The sequence below is a fragment of the Lathyrus oleraceus genome, chromosome 7 (assembly GCF_024323335.1).
Source record: "Lathyrus oleraceus cultivar Zhongwan6 chromosome 7, CAAS_Psat_ZW6_1.0, whole genome shotgun sequence".
NCBI lineage: Eukaryota > Viridiplantae > Streptophyta > Magnoliopsida > Fabales > Fabaceae > Lathyrus > Lathyrus oleraceus.
In genome coordinates, this window is record NC_066585.1 from 484,826,821 (window position 1) to 484,844,672 (window position 17,852).

Genomic DNA, 17,852 nt, shown 5'->3' on the forward strand with positions numbered 1-17,852 from the left:
TCTCACTCAGGAAGCTTGCAGAAGTAGATTAGAACCATACAAAGGCTTTGGATCCCTAGAGTTTTGAATCTCAAAACAGTGAGACTCAAACTCAATTTTCAAAGAAAATTCTCAGGATTATCCTTTCAAATGGAAGGGTTTGAGGTTTTAGATCAAAGCTGGCACGCATGGGTCCTCAATTCTGAACCTAGAGGCTTCTATTTATAGCTGAATCACATGTTATTTTCACCTTCAAATTGAATTTCCAATTTTTGCAATGGATGATGCATGCTTGTGTGGGCGTGTACAAACCCATGAAGTCACTCCTTTAGGTCCATAATCAAGTGTGAATGAGTCTGAAATCAACTTGGAATGCAAGGCAATTGTACACAGCTGTTTGAAGTTTTGATTTTGCCAAATGATGATGCCATGTTCAAGCCATGCGCAGACCATTTAAATCTTGTCCAAAATGGATGAAATTGGACTTTTTTCAAAGGTTAGATCATGAGGAACAACTCTTATGTTGAACACTTTTCGATTTGAAGCTTGTATCATGGTGAATTTTGAGGTGGAAGTTTGGAAATTTTAACATATCAATTTTTTTTCTAAGTGTCAAGCCATATGTTCACTTATTCCATCTTGGATAACTTTTGAGTGAGCTTCAAATGAGAAACGTGTCTTCATAAAAGTTGTAACCCTTTCAATGTCCTTAAAAATGGTCACAAATTTGACCTCATTTGGATCTAATATGAATGAGTTATGCATTTTTGAAGTTGAGGAAAATCACTTGTTCAATGGTATTGGTCCAAAATGACCTATAATGTATCCTCATATCACATGCTCATAAAAGTTGAATTAGATCTTACTCCAAACACAAAAGTTGAATTAGACACCTTGAATTTGATTGTGCAACTTGGAAATATTTCGTCTCATAAAAATTGAGCAAGTTATGGCCTTCGGAAGTTGACCTTCAAATTAGGGTTTAGACAAAATGACCTATAATCTTTCAACATAACAAAATGACTTTCCAAGAAAAACTAGATCTAGACCTCAACATGAAAGTTGTTTGGAATGTCATCTAGAGTAACTTTTCTCTTGGAATAATTTCCATATGATAAAAATTGTAGGAATAGGGTCTAGGGGACCCCAGTTTTGATAAGATGAAATCCTCTAGTCAACCACCATCAACCAACTTGCTAGCTTGCAATTCTCTTGACTTTTGGGACTCATAGGAGATCATACATGCATAAGATGATGAAATTTGAAGTATCCTTTGAAGTATTTGATCAAATGTTGAAGAAGCTTGGTGAAGAAGTTACACAAGATACCCAGATGAACTAGGGTTTCCAAGGAAAATCAATTCCAAACTCTTGATGCTTTCTTGACCCAAATAACATGTAAAGATCATAGGGGCTCATATATGATGTCTAAAGCCATTGTAGACCAATCTTGAGTGTGCTCTTAGTAATGAAGGTCTTAAACCCTAGATAAAAACTTGATAGATCAAAGGTGATCATGTGCCCTTCCTACAAAAGAGTTAGAAAAATGCAAAGACATATTTTTGGTAATTTGGTTAGGAAATGATAAAGTACAAGGTATGATACAATCACATGGTGCTTGGTGATCTCTCCCAATACAAACCCAATCAATAAGGGGCAAGGAGGATGCCAAGGTATGATCCCAATGCTAATGCATAGGATGAAGTAGCATGAGTGATCTTAGGGTCAAAATTGGGGTCTTACAGCCTCCCCTATTTAAGGACGTTCTGATTGAGGAGATGAATGCTAAAATCTTTGTATCGACTCAGTAGAATGTGCTTAAATAACAACATATAGAAACAAATTTTTGTCCCTAAGAAACCTCATGATGCATATGTTATGAATGTTAAAATAAATCTCTGTGGGGAAATATTGCCACAAAGGAAAAGAATACAGAGAGACTGAAAGTTCACAAGAGCGTAATGTATTCTGTAATGAAAGCTCACTGGGGGAGACAAAGACTCTAGGGGGATAAAAGGTTATACGTAGGCCAGGCTACAACTTAAAAACTGTTGGGGGGCACGAGGGGTTTCCATGAAAAACAATGGAAAGACTCAGCCGGGGAGGTACAAAGATCATTTGCAAGGGGACACGGGTAGATCAGAGCAAAACTGAAATACTCGAACCAAGCAGGAACAACGATTCCACTAAGGAAATACGCACTCAAACTCGATTGGGGAAGAAAAGATCTTCAACACAGGAGGAGCAGAAATATATTATCCACTACCGATTATTGGGTACAGAGATAACAAAATCTGACAGGGAGGACATCCGTTACCGGTTAGGGTAAACATATCAAGGATGACTCGCTGAGGGCCACCAGGAGGTGTATTCATTACCGGCTACTGGGTAAGAATAAACTTACTGGGGAAAAGCTGAAAATAGGATTTACAACTACCACTTACTGGGCAGAAGACCAAAAGGAGAGAATATCCGTCAGTGGTTAAAGTGAACATATCAAGGATAGACTTGCCTGGGGATGCTAAGGAGGATATCCGTCACCGATTAGGATAAAAATATAAAGGATAAACTCTACGAAGGGGAGAAAAACAGGATTTGCAACTACCGGTTACTGGGCAGAAGACCGCAAAGAGAAGGAAACCTGTCATCGGTTAAGATGAACATATCAAGGATTAACTCTCTGAGAAATAACAATAGGGATTACAACTACCTTTTTACTGGGTAGAATACCAAGAAGAGAATATTCGTCATCGGTTAGGATGAACATATCAAGGATATACTCAATGCAGGGGAAGAAAGATATCCGTCATCGGTTAGGATGAACATATCAAGGATATTCTTCCTGGGAAACGTGAAAATGAATCTGATGGGGGATAAAAGGGGTTACTTTTTTGGGTATTGGGCAAGTAGCAAACTGCAGACTAAGAAGAATACTACCACTTACTGGGTAATAAACTCTCAGGGGACCAAAAGCATCTATCTAGGTAAGATCTAGAAAGAAATGGTCAATCAAGACTCAACCCAATGAGGATATAACTCAAGGGGAGTGGTTCCATCTAGATAATCAATTGGGGAGGAAGCTAAAATAATAATCATCCACGAGAAAATAACTCAACGGGGAGAGGAGAAAGGTTAAAGTTTTTCTACTTAGGGGGCTGACACTCTATAATTGAAGGAGGACAGACACACTGAACTTGTATGGGGATAAAATACCACCATAGCAGGGGATAAAATATCACAAGAATGAATCACCAGGTGCAATGATGCAATAATGAAGTTGTATGAGTGTATATGTATATGTATATGTAATGATTATGCTAACAAAATGATCACAAAGGATACAAAAAAATGTCGCTGATTTGAATCATCGATACAATTCTAGGCCAATCCACAAAAAAGGGAAACAACTGCTGGAGAAAAGACCAAACATCTCAAAGGCTCAACCCTAGCTGGGGAAGGAAGGAGGAGATCTGCTGAGGAAACTACTACCAACTTAGCAGGGAATTTTAGGCCGATACCATATCAAATGGGAGACAACCCTGCAGGGGATAAACACAAATAGATGCTCGGAAACCAGGTGGAAACTCTGACTAGGAGCAAATCTGATGGCGCTGTTTACTAGTAATTTTTGACAAACAACCGCTAGTCCTCCAATATTATTAATCTTGGTAACTTACAGGATCGACTAGATTGATCCTAGGACATGTGTCTCAAGAACTAGTGTTATGGTGATTTGATTCATGATTAAGTTTGTTTCTGGTTTATGAATGGTAATTAGGATTCTTTATCTATCGTTAATGGTACAAAGTAAAGAGTGTTTCGACAATAACTCTAAACGAAATCTAAAGGCTTATGACTTTAAAGATAAAGGACAAATGGCGGTAATTCTGTAAAAAGGGCTTTTTTAAGATAACAAAGGTAATTGGCAAAAGTAAAGATGAATAACTTGAAGTAAAAGGTTTTAAGTTTGAAAAAATGCTGGAAATAAAGGTTTGGCGAAATGTAAATGCAAAGGTAAAAGCAAATGACGAGAGACTTTGAGGATAAAGGCAATTTGACAGAAGGCTTAAATAGAAATAAAGACAGTAAATGGTTTAATTTATGTAACTTGCATTAAAAAGATAACATGAAATGTAATCATGGTGTTCTTCATACATACATTTTCAGCAAAGACTCATTTCTCTCGCTCCGGTACTTTGAGTATTTTTAGTGAATTTTTGTATATCAGTTTGAACACACGAAATCTAAAAACTAAGACTCCTATTTATAACAATTCGACCCTAACGGTCTCTACACAGATGATTACCACGTTCGACGTTTTCAAGCGCTGCGTGTCTCAGATGCTTCCACGCGTTCGCCTGACGAAACTACTTCGTTTGAATATCAAATCTTTCCCGCTCGAAGTTTTGAATCTGCCAAACGCCTATGTCGAAGAGAACTTGTGGAGATCCTAAAATCTTCTAAGTCTTAAGCTTCGACAAAAAGGTCCTTTCTCCCAAGAAAAGGATTTAATAAACAGCTTCGACAAAGCCATTTTTATATTATTCTCCCAAACATAATATTTTCAAAGAACTTCAACCTAATGGTCGAAATCTCCAGCTGACAAATTGCCCCCAATAAATGTCTATTTCGAATTAATGCAGAAATGGGCATTTCTTGTAATCACCAGATTTCGACCAGAGACCTTTCATAGACCTAAAAGTCCATAACTGTCAGTTAATCATGACTTACTTTTTCAAAGCGTATCATCAAGACGTGCGTGAAGTTATTAACATCATGAATTTCAACTTCCAAGAAAAATGAACAGTAATCCCTGCACCTTCTTCACAGAAAAACCACCACGTGGCCCACTACCTTTACAAGGTGTAACCAACCCACTCGTAGGTTAATACTATAAAAACCCATTGTCACTCCCTTTTCCCTTTTTTACAAAAATCTTCATCTTCAACCTGAGTTCATCTCCAAACTTCTCTGAAACATTTCTTCTTCTTCGAAACCCTAATCTTTCAAAACCTTAAAAACCCTGTAGCGGGGTATTTATTACCATTAGAGATTGACTAAATCTAAGGTAAACCATACAAGTCGAGTCGCCACCGCACTTCCATTAGTTCCTGAAGGACATTTAGAGAAATGTGTAAAGTTTTTTCCTTGTTATCACACTACAAAAACCCATAACAAACAAAATTGTTTCCTCTAGAAATGCTGAAGATTTAGTCCAAAGAGAGGCTTTTCAACTAGATTATATTACTGATAGTTTCAGACCCTTTCGTTCTTGTCCAACTTTAGACAAATCTTATTTAGCTTGGTTGACGAAAGTTGAGAAAAAGAAAGCTCCATTTTGGAAAGAATTGGGTATTTTCGACCTGATTCAGATGTCGAAGCTAGGGTTTAGCTACTGCCAACCTCTGTTACTATCTAGTCTGTATTTCTGGGATAGTACGTATAATACTTTTCATCTCCCATGTGGAATGATAACTCCTATGCTCTTCGACGTAGCTGCTATTTCTAGACTCCCTCCGACATGAGAAACCTTCGACCCCTATCAAGACTACGAAAACTTAATTGACTTTAACGTCAAAAATGCTTCGTTCAGCACTTATATTAGTTTATATCATGCTAATGGGGAAAAAGTTTCCGACGTAGAACATATAGCATTCTTGGGTATGTGGTTATCCAAGTTTTTCTTCTGCTGTAAATCTATGCAAGTTGCAAAGAGATTTCTAACACTTGCTAATCAATTGCACGCTGGTCGAAAGGTGTGTTTAAGTGAACTTATATTGGCTAGTTTGTATGAAAGTCTAGGGTCTGCTAGTGCCAAGTTAAAGGAGTATAAAGCTGGTAAAAACTTATTACTATCTGGGCCTTATTGGCTTCTTCAATTGTGGCTCAATGACACCTTCGAATCCTTTTTGCCAACACATGGAAATGTTGATGAAAATGCCCCATAGATAGTAAATCGAAGCATTGAAGGCACCAGACTCCTTTAGTTGACTCCAGTTGATGATGTGGACAATCTGCAAACTTCCCTCACCAAATATACCCTGATGTTCTCGAAGCGTCACAATTTCTCTCCTTCGATGACTCCTTTTGCCAGTCGAACCCATGGTCCTTGATCGGTCACCATTTTACTTGATTTTCATCATGTTCTCGGCCAAAATTCATCAATGTGGTAACCCTTTATTTTGAGTTTTAGTGTTTGAGTTTTAAGTATTTCATATTTGAGTAGTTGTATGCTTATTTTGCTTTTGGTGTTAATTGAAGTTTTTAGATGCGTTTGATGTCGTTTCCATGGTATTGTGCATGTTTCAGAAGTAGTTGAAGAGTCGGAAGTACCAAGGCAACAATGGAAGAGTTAAAGAAAAAAATAAAAAAATATAATAAAAATCCTGGAGCCAAACACGGCCCGTGTCTCCTGACACGGCCCGTGCTGCAAGCTCAGCCTCTTCCCATACAAAAACCAGAGAGCCAACACGGCCGGCCGTGTTGCTTGGCACGACCCGTGTTGGCTGGCGCGCTGAATTTTTCCGATTTCCTATTTTCACTCATGAAGTGATCCCGAAGGGCATTTTTGACTTTTTGGCTTGGCTGTAATGTGTACTGTACTATTTAGACCTAAGAAGAGAAGAAAAGAGGGAGACGACGAAGAAAAGAAGAGCAATCAAGGTTTTTGGAGAACGGAGATCATCAAGCGCGGAAGCAATTGAAGATCGAAGCTATCCAATCTCTTGTAATGTTTAACCTTGCATTTGTACTTTCTTTGAATATTATGATGAGCTAAACCCCCCGATGCTAGGGGGGTGTCCCTGAATTGCTTTTGTAATGAACCTTTTTCCTACAATTTTATGAATGTTTATGTTTTTATGAAATCAATTTATTATAACACGAGTGTAATGCTTGCCGTATTGGAAAATTAGGTATTGAATTGGAGGTAAAGGAGGTCTGACAAATCCCTTTATCACTATGTGTATAATAGCATCGCTAATTTCTCTTAGGAATGAGGATCTAATAGTGATGATGGGAAATTCTTGATATTCATACATGGGATTAATATTCTTTTGAATGGCTAAGGAATTGGGATTTAAAATTGAATGTTAATGGTTTCTGGCTAAGGAATTAGGGGAAACTACTCTTGAGAATCATATTGAATCATTCTAACATAGATGTCATAAAATAAGGATTAAGTTTATTTCAGAGCAATTCATACACCCCGGACCTAGCATGCTTAACTTTTCTGCATTAAAAATTCTCTATTTTTCCGTTATATTTTACAGAGCGAATTTACTCTTCACTTACCAAACACAGGTTCTTTTGTTCAATTGAATCATTACCAACACTGATAGTTCCTACGCAGTCCTCGAGATCGATACTCAGGATAATTCCTTTTCATTACTACATCGGTAAAAATAGTACACTTGCTATTTTCCCAATCAGTCCTTCCTAGTTCAGTGCTTCGCTTGAAGATGCTGTTAAGGACGCCAATACAGAGATCGAAGATATATGGCGTGCATTTCTTTTCCCAAGGCTGCTTGTTTCAAGGATCTTGCCAGTAAAGAGCCATGTTTACTTGTTGGCTTACCAACCTAATTTTGTCTCTCGATAATTTGGGTTGTGTCAACTCATTCCTGTCACTTTATTCAATCGAAAGCGCGAGATATGCTGTGTAGGGACTGATTGGAGCGCTCGAGACATTGCAACCCACAAAGAATTCCATGCAAACTTTGTTGAATTTCAATTAATAACATACCAACCGTCATTCCACTCTACCAATGGGTTCGCCACTTGGTGGACAGATTTCTATTCCAAGAACATGTTTACTACTGCTGAAATCAAGGAACATCTAACGAAGGCCTTTTCATCTTTGCAGGAAAATGTCTACAAGGGTAAGCTTACACATTATGAAGAAATCCAAGCATTCCAAAAGTACTTTGAAACTATCTATAACCCAATGGAACTTGTTCAAACCGTCTATTACGCAGTGCCAATTTTAAAAGAGAAATTTGAAAAACGAATTGCCAAAAAGAAAATTCCCAAAGCTGTAAAACCTGAATTTAAATATGATTTGGCCTTTGAGTGCGAACCACCCAAATTTCCAAATTTACCCAGTGCAGACTTTGCTTTATCATTTTTCCCCCTTACCCAGATTGGTTCAAATGTGGGAACATTTTTAATGAACTGAAAAATGACCAACAAAAACCTGCTAAAAGAGTAGTTGCAACCAAACATACCTTAGACAGTTTCAAAGGCTTCCTTCACTTTGACTTGGATGCAGTGAGAATTACCTCTCCGACATGTGAAGGTGTGGAATGTGTGGATTTCTTGGTTTTACAACTCCTTTTCGTCTTTTGCTAATCTTTTAAACATTGCATGGAGAGAGACATAAGTCTCGTGGACCACCGTAGACATCCTTTGTTCTCCTTGAAGGCGACCGTCTGTGGCAAGTGCGAAATAAACCACTTGTACAACAGAGGCAAACATCACACAATGGTACCACCAACCTTTGCATTCCTCATATGCAAAGAAAAGTAAGTGTCACCCAACAGAGTCGGAATGGGATTAAGAGTAGAGAAAATCCTAATAGCGTTCACATCCACAAACTTGTCGATGTTGGGGAATAACACTAGCCCATAGATGAGAAGTACAAATATGGCTTCAAAGGCGTCCTCACTCATGGCCTTCCCATACATAGTAGCTTGAGCAATGAGGAACTCAGAAGGGAGACCTTGAATTCCACCTTTGGTAGTCATATGCGCACCAACCATAGATTCATCCATATGCAACATAGCAGCTATCTCTTGAGAAGTAGGAACATTCTCTAAGCCACTGAATGGAAACTGGTCTAGAATAGGTATACCCACAAGGTAGGCATACTCCTCAAGTGTGGGCAAAAGCTGAAAATCCGGAAATGTGAAGCAACGGTACAAGGGATCATAAAACTGCACCAATACACTCATCAATCCTTCGTCCACTTGAGTAGTCAGAATAGACAGAAGCTTCCCAAAACGAGCCTTGAAACCCAAGGGATCTAATACATAGGATGTCAAATTCCTTTGCTCTTTCAAGTCGGGTTGTCTAAAACTGTACTTCTTCGTATTCCTTCTTTGTCTTTCCATGTCTGAAAATTTGCAAATAGACCTCTTAAGTTCCCTGAAAATTTTCTCATTATTGATGATATGGATGCAAATGGGTGCATGAATGCATGAATGCATCAAACACACTCAAGGATCAAGCAAAGCACACCAAACAAAGGTCATGAGATAGATCATGTCATCCTTAATATCATTCATCCATTTTGGTGGATTATGGTTTACACCTTATCAACACCCAAGTTCCATTGATATTAAGGATACAAGAATGGATCAACCATGAATCAAGGGTTTGTTGCAAGTCACGAGCATGGAGTCTCGGTTAAGAACCACCCAAAGGGAGGGTACTAGGGTTTAAACCTGCCAAACACGTTCTACAAGAGGTTCCCATAGTCATCATCCCATCTTTCGGATATTATCGGATAAACGACTACTCGTATTCCAGAAACATTCTCAAGAGAGACTCTTATGAGTGTAGTATCGCGTAACAATCGTATTAAATCTTACACTTGAACGACTTTCGCACTACATCCTAAGAATACGCCAAGATGGGCTTGGTAAACTAAGGTCCCTGGCTTCTAAGGTCTATATTGGAAAGAGTAATGTCTAACCACAACTACTTGTGTGACATTATTGATCCCAACATGACCTCCACCAAGTGAATGGGCTTGCAAGTCAACTTACTAAGGAATAACTCCATACAAGTCAACAAGACTATGCCATTCTCCTATCCTAAGTGCACTCGAGTTCGGGTATAGAACTCATTTCACAAAGATCACCAAGCATACAAGGAATTAATATTCAAGCAATTCAATCATTACATACAATACAGTAATCCCAATTTGCACAAAAATATGTCACAAAACAATATACACAACAATACAACAAAAATATGAAAAGTAGGCAAAACCCACTAGGCAAATGGTCCCCAGCAGAGTCGCCACTTTCCTGTAGCGGGGTATTCGTTACCATTAGAGATATTGACTAAATCTAAGGTAAACCATACAAGTCGAGTCGCCACCGCACTTCTATTTATCCAAAGGAATGGTTAGAAAGCGAACAAAAACCTAAAAGTTTTATCGAATCAAAAACTAGTAAAAATGTCAGAGATCGGGGTAAGGGGGTTGGTGAAGAAAGAGAAGCCTGTGGCGAAAGCTAGTTCGAATACTGCTTATAAGCCAACTACCTCTTCGAGCCAGGGAGCCCCTTCTGCCAAGGATGCTGCTCCAAAAAAAACAAAGAAGAGTTCAAAGGTATTACATCAAATAACTTCTCTGTCCCTTTAGTATTTTTCTAATTGTTTATAATTTTCCTTCTTTCAGGGTAGTGGCAAGCCTCCTTTAACGCCAAAGAAAAGAAAATTCCCAACTGAAAGTACAATTATTGTCGAAGAAGATGAAGAAGAAACTCCTCCAACTCCACTTAAGAAGAAACAGAAAAAGAATAAGGCAACAGTTGCCCCTTACCAAACAACCAAACAACAAGGGGTCGAAATCAAGATTCTCCCTCCTCCTTCAAAGGAAACTCAATCTCAGCCCTCTGGTGGCGCAATGCTGGAGCGCATTGGAAGTAATGCTTCCGACCTTGATGCTTAACAGGTGAACTTCTATCCTGAGTCGGTTATCTTTCGATAAACTTATTTTTTATTCTAACACTTTGTTTTCAGGAAAAACCTACCACTCCCTTCATCTCTACTGCCAATCAGAGTGATCCTTCGAGTGGTATGAATCCATCTCCTCCTCCAACAATCAGCGGTGCTACTCAAAACAAAGGATCTTCAACTGGAGCCCAAAATCTCGAAGCAGATAATGTCCAGAACGAACAAGAAACCTCTTCTCCTGGTGAAGATGGTAAAAAAGATTCGAAGCAAGCTGAAGAGAAGGATTCAGAAGAGAAAGAAGATTCTGAGGATACTCCCAGTAACTCTCCTCCAAGAGTTACGTTCCCTTCAGATTACGCTGACGAAGATGATCAGGATTCTGATGAGATTGAGGGGTACTTTCCGCAAGATGAAGACATGAGTGAGGGAGAAGTTGATCCTGAAGGAAATCAGACTGGAACTAGTGATACTATTGTTGAAATAGTCCCAAATCCAACTAATGTTCGACCATCAACAATCCATACTTCGCCTATATCACTTATTGAGGAGGAGAAAAATGCTTTGAAACAAAATGATCCCCTCAAGTATGTAAGATTGATGATGGCTCAAAGAGAATCTTCTTCAAAAAAAAGCATTTCTGGAGCTTCGACCCACTCTGGTGCCAGTGCAAACGAAGCATCACATGACGAACTCCTTAAGCAGGTGAAGAAGGCTGTTTTTGATGTAGATCTCTTTGAGGAATTGAAGAAGTATGTGGGAGCAAGGTTTGGCATAAAGAAGTTGATAAGCAAGATCAACATCACTGCTTGCCCCACTGATATAGGTGAAGCCCTTATCGACATCCAGAACCTCATTGACCAAGTTTGTGCTGAATACCGTAGGGAGGTGAATGCCAAAGCAAAGCTTCAATCAACTGAACAAGCTCAAGCTACTGAATTTGATAACGCTCTTCGAACTTCAAAAGCCTCTGAGGAGTTAGCTACTTCCAAAAAATCAGCCCAAGCAGAATTCGACACTTATACTGCTTCGATACGACTCTGAGAATCTCACATTGCAGAATTGCAGATAGTTCTTTGTTTACTACATTGTTATGATTTTAACTTCATGCACAAATGGTTTATACTTCTTTAAGTATTTCCCATTTACTTTTAGGATTCTTCGATCCTCTACTAGTTCTTTTATTTCGTATGCATTATTTGAAAATGCTTTTAAAATTCGAAAAGGTCCTTCCCAATGTGGATACCATTTTCCTAATGTTTTGTTCTTTTGATCCATAGGTAATATAACTTTCCAACTTAAATCATTCATAATGAAAGTTTTACCTTTGACCCTCTTATTGTATGCTTTTGCTACCCTTTCCTTCTGTCTTCTTAATACTTCTAATGCATGTAACCTTTCTTCGTCCAAATCAACCAGTTCATTCATCATCATTTCCCAATATAGGTCAGATGGAATTTCTCCTTGTCTTTGGATTCTCATTGATAGCAAGTAGATTTCGACAGGTAATACTGCATCATGTCCAAATGTAAGTTGGAAAGGTGTGGTATTAGTAGCTTCTTTAGGGGAGGTTCTACAAGCCCAAAGTGTTTGATCTAAAGTTTTGTGCCAATTTTTTGGCTTCTTCCCTACATGCTTTTTGATTAAACCAATTATTACTTTATTGGCTGCTTCGACTTGCCCATTGGCTTGAGCATAATAGGGTGTGGATGTTAATAATTTGAAACCCATTTCCTTTGCAAATTCTTGCATCTTTCGACCAATAAAAACTGATCCTTGATCTGTTGTTATACTTTCTGGGATCCCAAATCTATATAATATTTGCCTTTGAATGAATTCAATGACAGTTTCTTGATCCATATTTACTAAAGGTACTGCTTCGACCCATTTAGTGAAATAGTCAATTCCCACAAGGATGTACTTTTGACCTTTGGATGAAGTAGGTCGAATTTCCTCAATCAGATCTAATGCCCAACCTCTGAAAGGCAAAGGCTTGATAATTGCATGAAGCTCACTTGCAGGAGCATGTTGAATTCCTGCATGTACTTGACATTCTTGGCAACCCTTAGCAAATTCTATACAATCTTTTAACATGGTGGGCCAATACATTCCATATCTGAAAAGCAACCATTTCATCTTATAGCCTTCCTGGTGTGCTCCACAGGCTCCACTATGTACACTAGATAATGCTAAGTACGCCTCGTTTTCTCCTAAACATTTCAACAGGATCCCTTCAGGGGTTTTCTTGAATAATTCATTTCCCATCAAAACATAAGATAAAGCCCTGTACTTGTTTTTTCTTTATGTATCTATCGAAGGGTCCTTGAGATAATTAATAATGGGATTCCTCCAATCTGTATCCATTAAGGTATCAATGGCCAGTACTTCAAATTCTTCCTTGTTAGCACATCCTAACTGAGTGCTTCCCAAATCGGTCGGAGATAATCTGGAAGCCATTGCTTTTCCTCTTACTTCGACAAGTTCCTCTAGCTTCTCTTTTGAAATTCTATACCCTGAAGCTATTTGTGCTAAGTCATTAGCTTCTTGGTTTTTTATTCTAGGAACATGTTTTATGTCTATATATTCAAAATTTTTTGAGCAACCTATTTGCAATGATGAAGTACGTAATCAAATTCTCTTTTATACATTTGTACTCTTTCGTTAGTTGCTTAATTACTAATTCTGAGTCTCCTTTAATTTCGACCCTAGCTGCCCCCAATTCCAACAAAGCCTCAAGTCCTGCAATAAGGGCTTCATATTCTACTTCGTTGTTAGAATAAAGGGGACCTTCGATTCTATATTTGAGTTTTGTTGGAATTCCATCAGGAGAAATTATCATGATCCCAACTCCACTTCCATCCTTATGAGTGGAACCGTCGAAGAATAATCTCCAAGGTTTTAACTCAACTTGAAGTTGAGGACTTTCGACCACTGCATGGTCTACAATAAAGTTTGATACTATTTGTCCCTTCATTGCTCTTAAAGGCATAAAGGCTAAAGAGTATTCAATGAGGGCTAATGCCCATTTGCCAATTCGACTGTGTATTATTGGCTTCGATAACATATACTTAATGACATCAAAGTGTGAAGAGACGTATATGTAGATGTTTTTGATTGGCTGCATTTTATGTTAAAACACTTACTGTACTTAGATATCTTGACTGATGTCATGACATGCTTAAGTAGTATTCTGCAGGATTAGCTAATACACGATTTACTGGATGTCAAACTGAATATTATGACATTCATTCATGACAACATTTTCTGGATGTCAAACTGAATGTTATGACATTCATCCCTGACAGCAGATGCTAAAGTATAGGCTAATTTTTAGGCTAAGTTTTCTGTTATGTTTCAGTATTTATCTCAGGCTGATTTTCAGGAAACTAACAGCTGTGCTAAAATTCAGGAAACTAACAGCTGTGCTAAAATTAAGAGACCTAACATATAGCCTATTTCTTAGCACCCTAATGTGTGGAAATTAGGTTAACTTGCTTAACCTTAATTTTAGGAAATTCAAGTACAAGGCCCAAGTACTGCATTATAAAACGATGGCAATCCTACTTTCAACAACTCAGGGATTTGAAGCGTGAAGAATTAAATATATCATTATATATCCTTGTTGTACTTTCATTGTGTCTTGTATTAGGTTTTACTTGTGAGCCAAGCAATTATCACCTAGATGATTGCATTGGACTATGGTGTTTATCGAGTTGTAATTGTTATGTCACTCTAAGCTTTTAAGTGTGAGTGTTGTGTTTCTTTATTAAAGCTTTTAAGCTCAATCAAGAGTTGTTTGAAGTATATCTTCACCACTGACTTTAAAATTCTTAATGGTTGTAATCACTGTTGTGATTGAGGGGGAGTGAGTAGGTACTCAGGTCTTAGTTTAGATTGAAATTGCATTGGGTAGGTCTTAAGTGATAGGATTAAACTGGTGGTTTAAGTCCTGAATTAATACCTCTTATAGTGGATTTCCTCCCTAGCTTGGTAGCCCCCAGATGTAGGTGTGTTTGTCACCGAACTGGGTAAACAATTATCTGTGTCATTTACTGCTTTTTACATTTACTTTTTGCATACATTACCTATTTGCGCAGAATTGGATGTCATAACATCCAGTGTGACATCGATAGTCTGTTACTAGAATTTGAATTGGCATCAGAGCAGGCACCCTGCCTGTTAATTTCTGGGTGAGATCTAGGGACGTTACTTTCTAGTACCATGGACAAGGATGTAGGATTCTCAAATAGACCACCCATGCTGGATGGTTCTAACTATGATGACTGGAAACCTCGTATGATAGCCTTCTTGAGGTCTCTGGATAGCAAGGTCTGGAGAGCTGTCAACAAAGGATGGGATACATCCAACGAAGACAGGTAAAGATGGAATCATTATGCAAATTCCTGAAGAAGAGTGGGACAAAGAGCAAGAGGCATTAGCCCTTGGAAACTCTAAGGCTTTGAATGCACTGTTCAATGGGATAAATAAGAACATTTGCAGACTGGTGCATCACTGTGAACTGGCTGAAGAAGTTTGGGATACTCTCAAAATAACTCATGAAGGTAGCTCCAAGGTAAGGATGTCTAAACTCCAGATGCTGACTACTAAGTTTGAAAATCTAAGGATGAAAGAGGATGAGACTATTCATGACTTCCACATGAACATTCTTGAAATTTCCAACACTTCTGGAGGCTTAGGAGAGAAAATGTCTGAAGAAAAACTTGTAAGAAAGATTCTCAGATCATTTCCCAAGAGATTTGTCATGAAGGTTACTGCTATAGAAGAGGCTCAAGATATCTGCAATATGAAGGTTGATGAGCTTATTGGTTCTCTCCAAACTTTTGAAATGGGCTTGTGTGAGAATGTTGAAAATAAAAACAAAAGCATAACTTTTGTATCAAATACTGAAGAGAATTCAGAAGAAGGAAATATTGGAGGTGATGAAAGTATATCAGAAGCTATAGCCATGCTTGGAAGACAGTTCAACAAGTTCATAAAGAAGATTGATCAAAAAGGTAGACCAAATGTTAAGAACACTTCATCTGACATCAGTAGAAGATCAAAATCTGAAGAAAAGTCCAACCAAGGCAAGGGAATCCAGTGTCATGGATGTGATGGTTTTGGACACATTAGAGCTGAATGTCCTACCTTCCTCAAGATGCAAAAGAAGGGACTATCTGTCACCTGGTCTGAGGGAGACTCTGAGAGTGAATCAGAAGGAGAATCTGCAAAACATGTCACTGCACTAACTAGTGTCTGTGCCTCTGATGATGACTCAAGTGGAGATGAACTTACATTTGATGAACTTACTGCTTCATATAAAGAGTTATGTGTCAAAAGTGCAGAAGTGTGTCTACAAGGAGAAAAGCAGAAGAAACTTATCAAGGAGCTGGAAGCTGAGAAGAAGAAGCATCTGACAGTCATAGATGATCTAAATGGTGAGATAACCTTGTTGACGTCTAAGCTAGATCAAATGAAAAAATCCATCAGAATGCTGAATAAAGGAACTGACACTTTGGAAGAAATTCTAAAGGTGGGACAGAAATCAGGATCCATGTCTGGTGTAGGCTTTGTTAAGGAATCCTCATCTGAATTCAAAAGCTCAAAGGCTGAAGTTCAGAAAATCAAGCAGAAGTCACAACCAATGTCACAACATCATGGGAACAGGAGGATTAACCATCAAAAGAAGAAATTTCAAAGATGGAGATGCCACTACTGTGGAAGATTTGGTCACATAAATGTTGGAGAATTGCCATCCAAGGGGCAGCGGAATTTAAAAATTTCTCCATTTAGTGATCCTTACGAATGGGCATGATCAGTGATAGAATCGTTACCTCTTGTGGCGATTCAAACCTTTGGTGCAGATCTCTGATAATGATCAAAACCTTTGATACAGATCCACGGGGCGATCACGAACGTTGAACGATGACAACGTCTCTACTCAGTCCACACGAACGGATTCCTTCAATCGCAGTGCTAGCTGTTATGAATGAAGGCTTTGAGTGAGAGAAAGAGGGAAACAAAATTCCAAGTCTCTACTTGAATTTCTGTCTGAGTGGATTGGAGTGACAATGCTTCTACCCAAGGGGTTCTATTTATAGAACCACTTGTGTGGGCTTCAAGCTAAAAAGCCCACTTAAGTGTATTTTGGCCCATATCTTATAATATGCCCAAAATCACTTAAGTATTTGGTACCTTACCATATTTCGTCTCCCACTTAAGTGAACCGTACCTTACGGTGTTCCTTAGTTACTCTATCTCTCATCAATCCGTCCTTTGTGTATGACCCTATAGGTTTTCGCGGCGTTGGCAATTATATTAAATCACGCATTTAACATAATAAACAGTGAGCGGTATCTAGCAACAAATCACTGCTACCCAAGTCACGAAAATGTCATGTGATCTGACAAAACCTCCTGTGATAATAATTATGTGTATAATTACCCCTTTGCCCTTATGTCTATATTGAACACAAGGTATAGACCGTGTCACCCTTGTCCAGTTCAATATTGGGCCCATAGACATTTATCCTGTTACGCAGGATTGGAAAATTCCATCTAGGACACTCATGTCCCTCAGCATGCTTCGTGGAGTACCCATCAACTGTCTTTATGGTTATCCAGTTATGGACAACGTTGGATCAGCAATAAAGCACTCGACTCTACGTCTAGGGTCCATAGTGGTTTCAGGTCGAAGAGTGGTATACACTATTATCACCATGAGAATAACTTATGACACTTTGCATAACTTTCTATATAGTATTCTCATAGCGGGTCAATCCGGTATAAATATTACTCCTAATATTCATACCTATGTTTAAGACTTGATAACTCCTTATCCATGATCCATGAGATGTGATCATCAGTCTACAAACATAATAGTCTTAATGCTTTAATGTTATCCCACTTCACACTAAAGCTCGACTACGGATACTTTAAGAATAGTGTCCTTATGTTTAATGTGTTCTCATGATTAAGTCACACTTAATACATTAAATGGACTATCTATTCCAGGGACTTTATTAATCAACCATAATAAAGAAAATGCCTTTAAATAATTCTATACAAGTACCAAAAGTATTGGCCTCTAGGGCTTACACCAACAATAAAACCCTTCTGTTACAGGTTGCATGGTTATCCTAACCAGACCCCTCAAGTCAGACCTAAGCAGAATGCCCCTATCAAGAAACAACAA

At 38.4% G+C, this 17,852-nt stretch overlaps 1 protein-coding gene across 1 annotated transcript; it reads right to left on the minus strand.

Annotated features, from left to right (window-relative positions):
* Window positions 1-11,741: 11,741 nt before the first annotated feature.
* On the minus strand, window positions 11,742-12,923 carry LOC127104470 (uncharacterized). The gene is made up of 2 exons (XM_051041647.1): window positions 12,452-12,923; window positions 11,742-12,286 (listed from the first exon to the last, which is right to left on the minus strand). Exons 1-2 carry the CDS (start codon window positions 12,921-12,923, stop codon window positions 11,742-11,744), a joined length of 1,017 nt encoding a protein of 338 aa, XP_050897604.1.
* Between the last annotated feature and the right edge of the window lie 4,929 nt (window positions 12,924-17,852).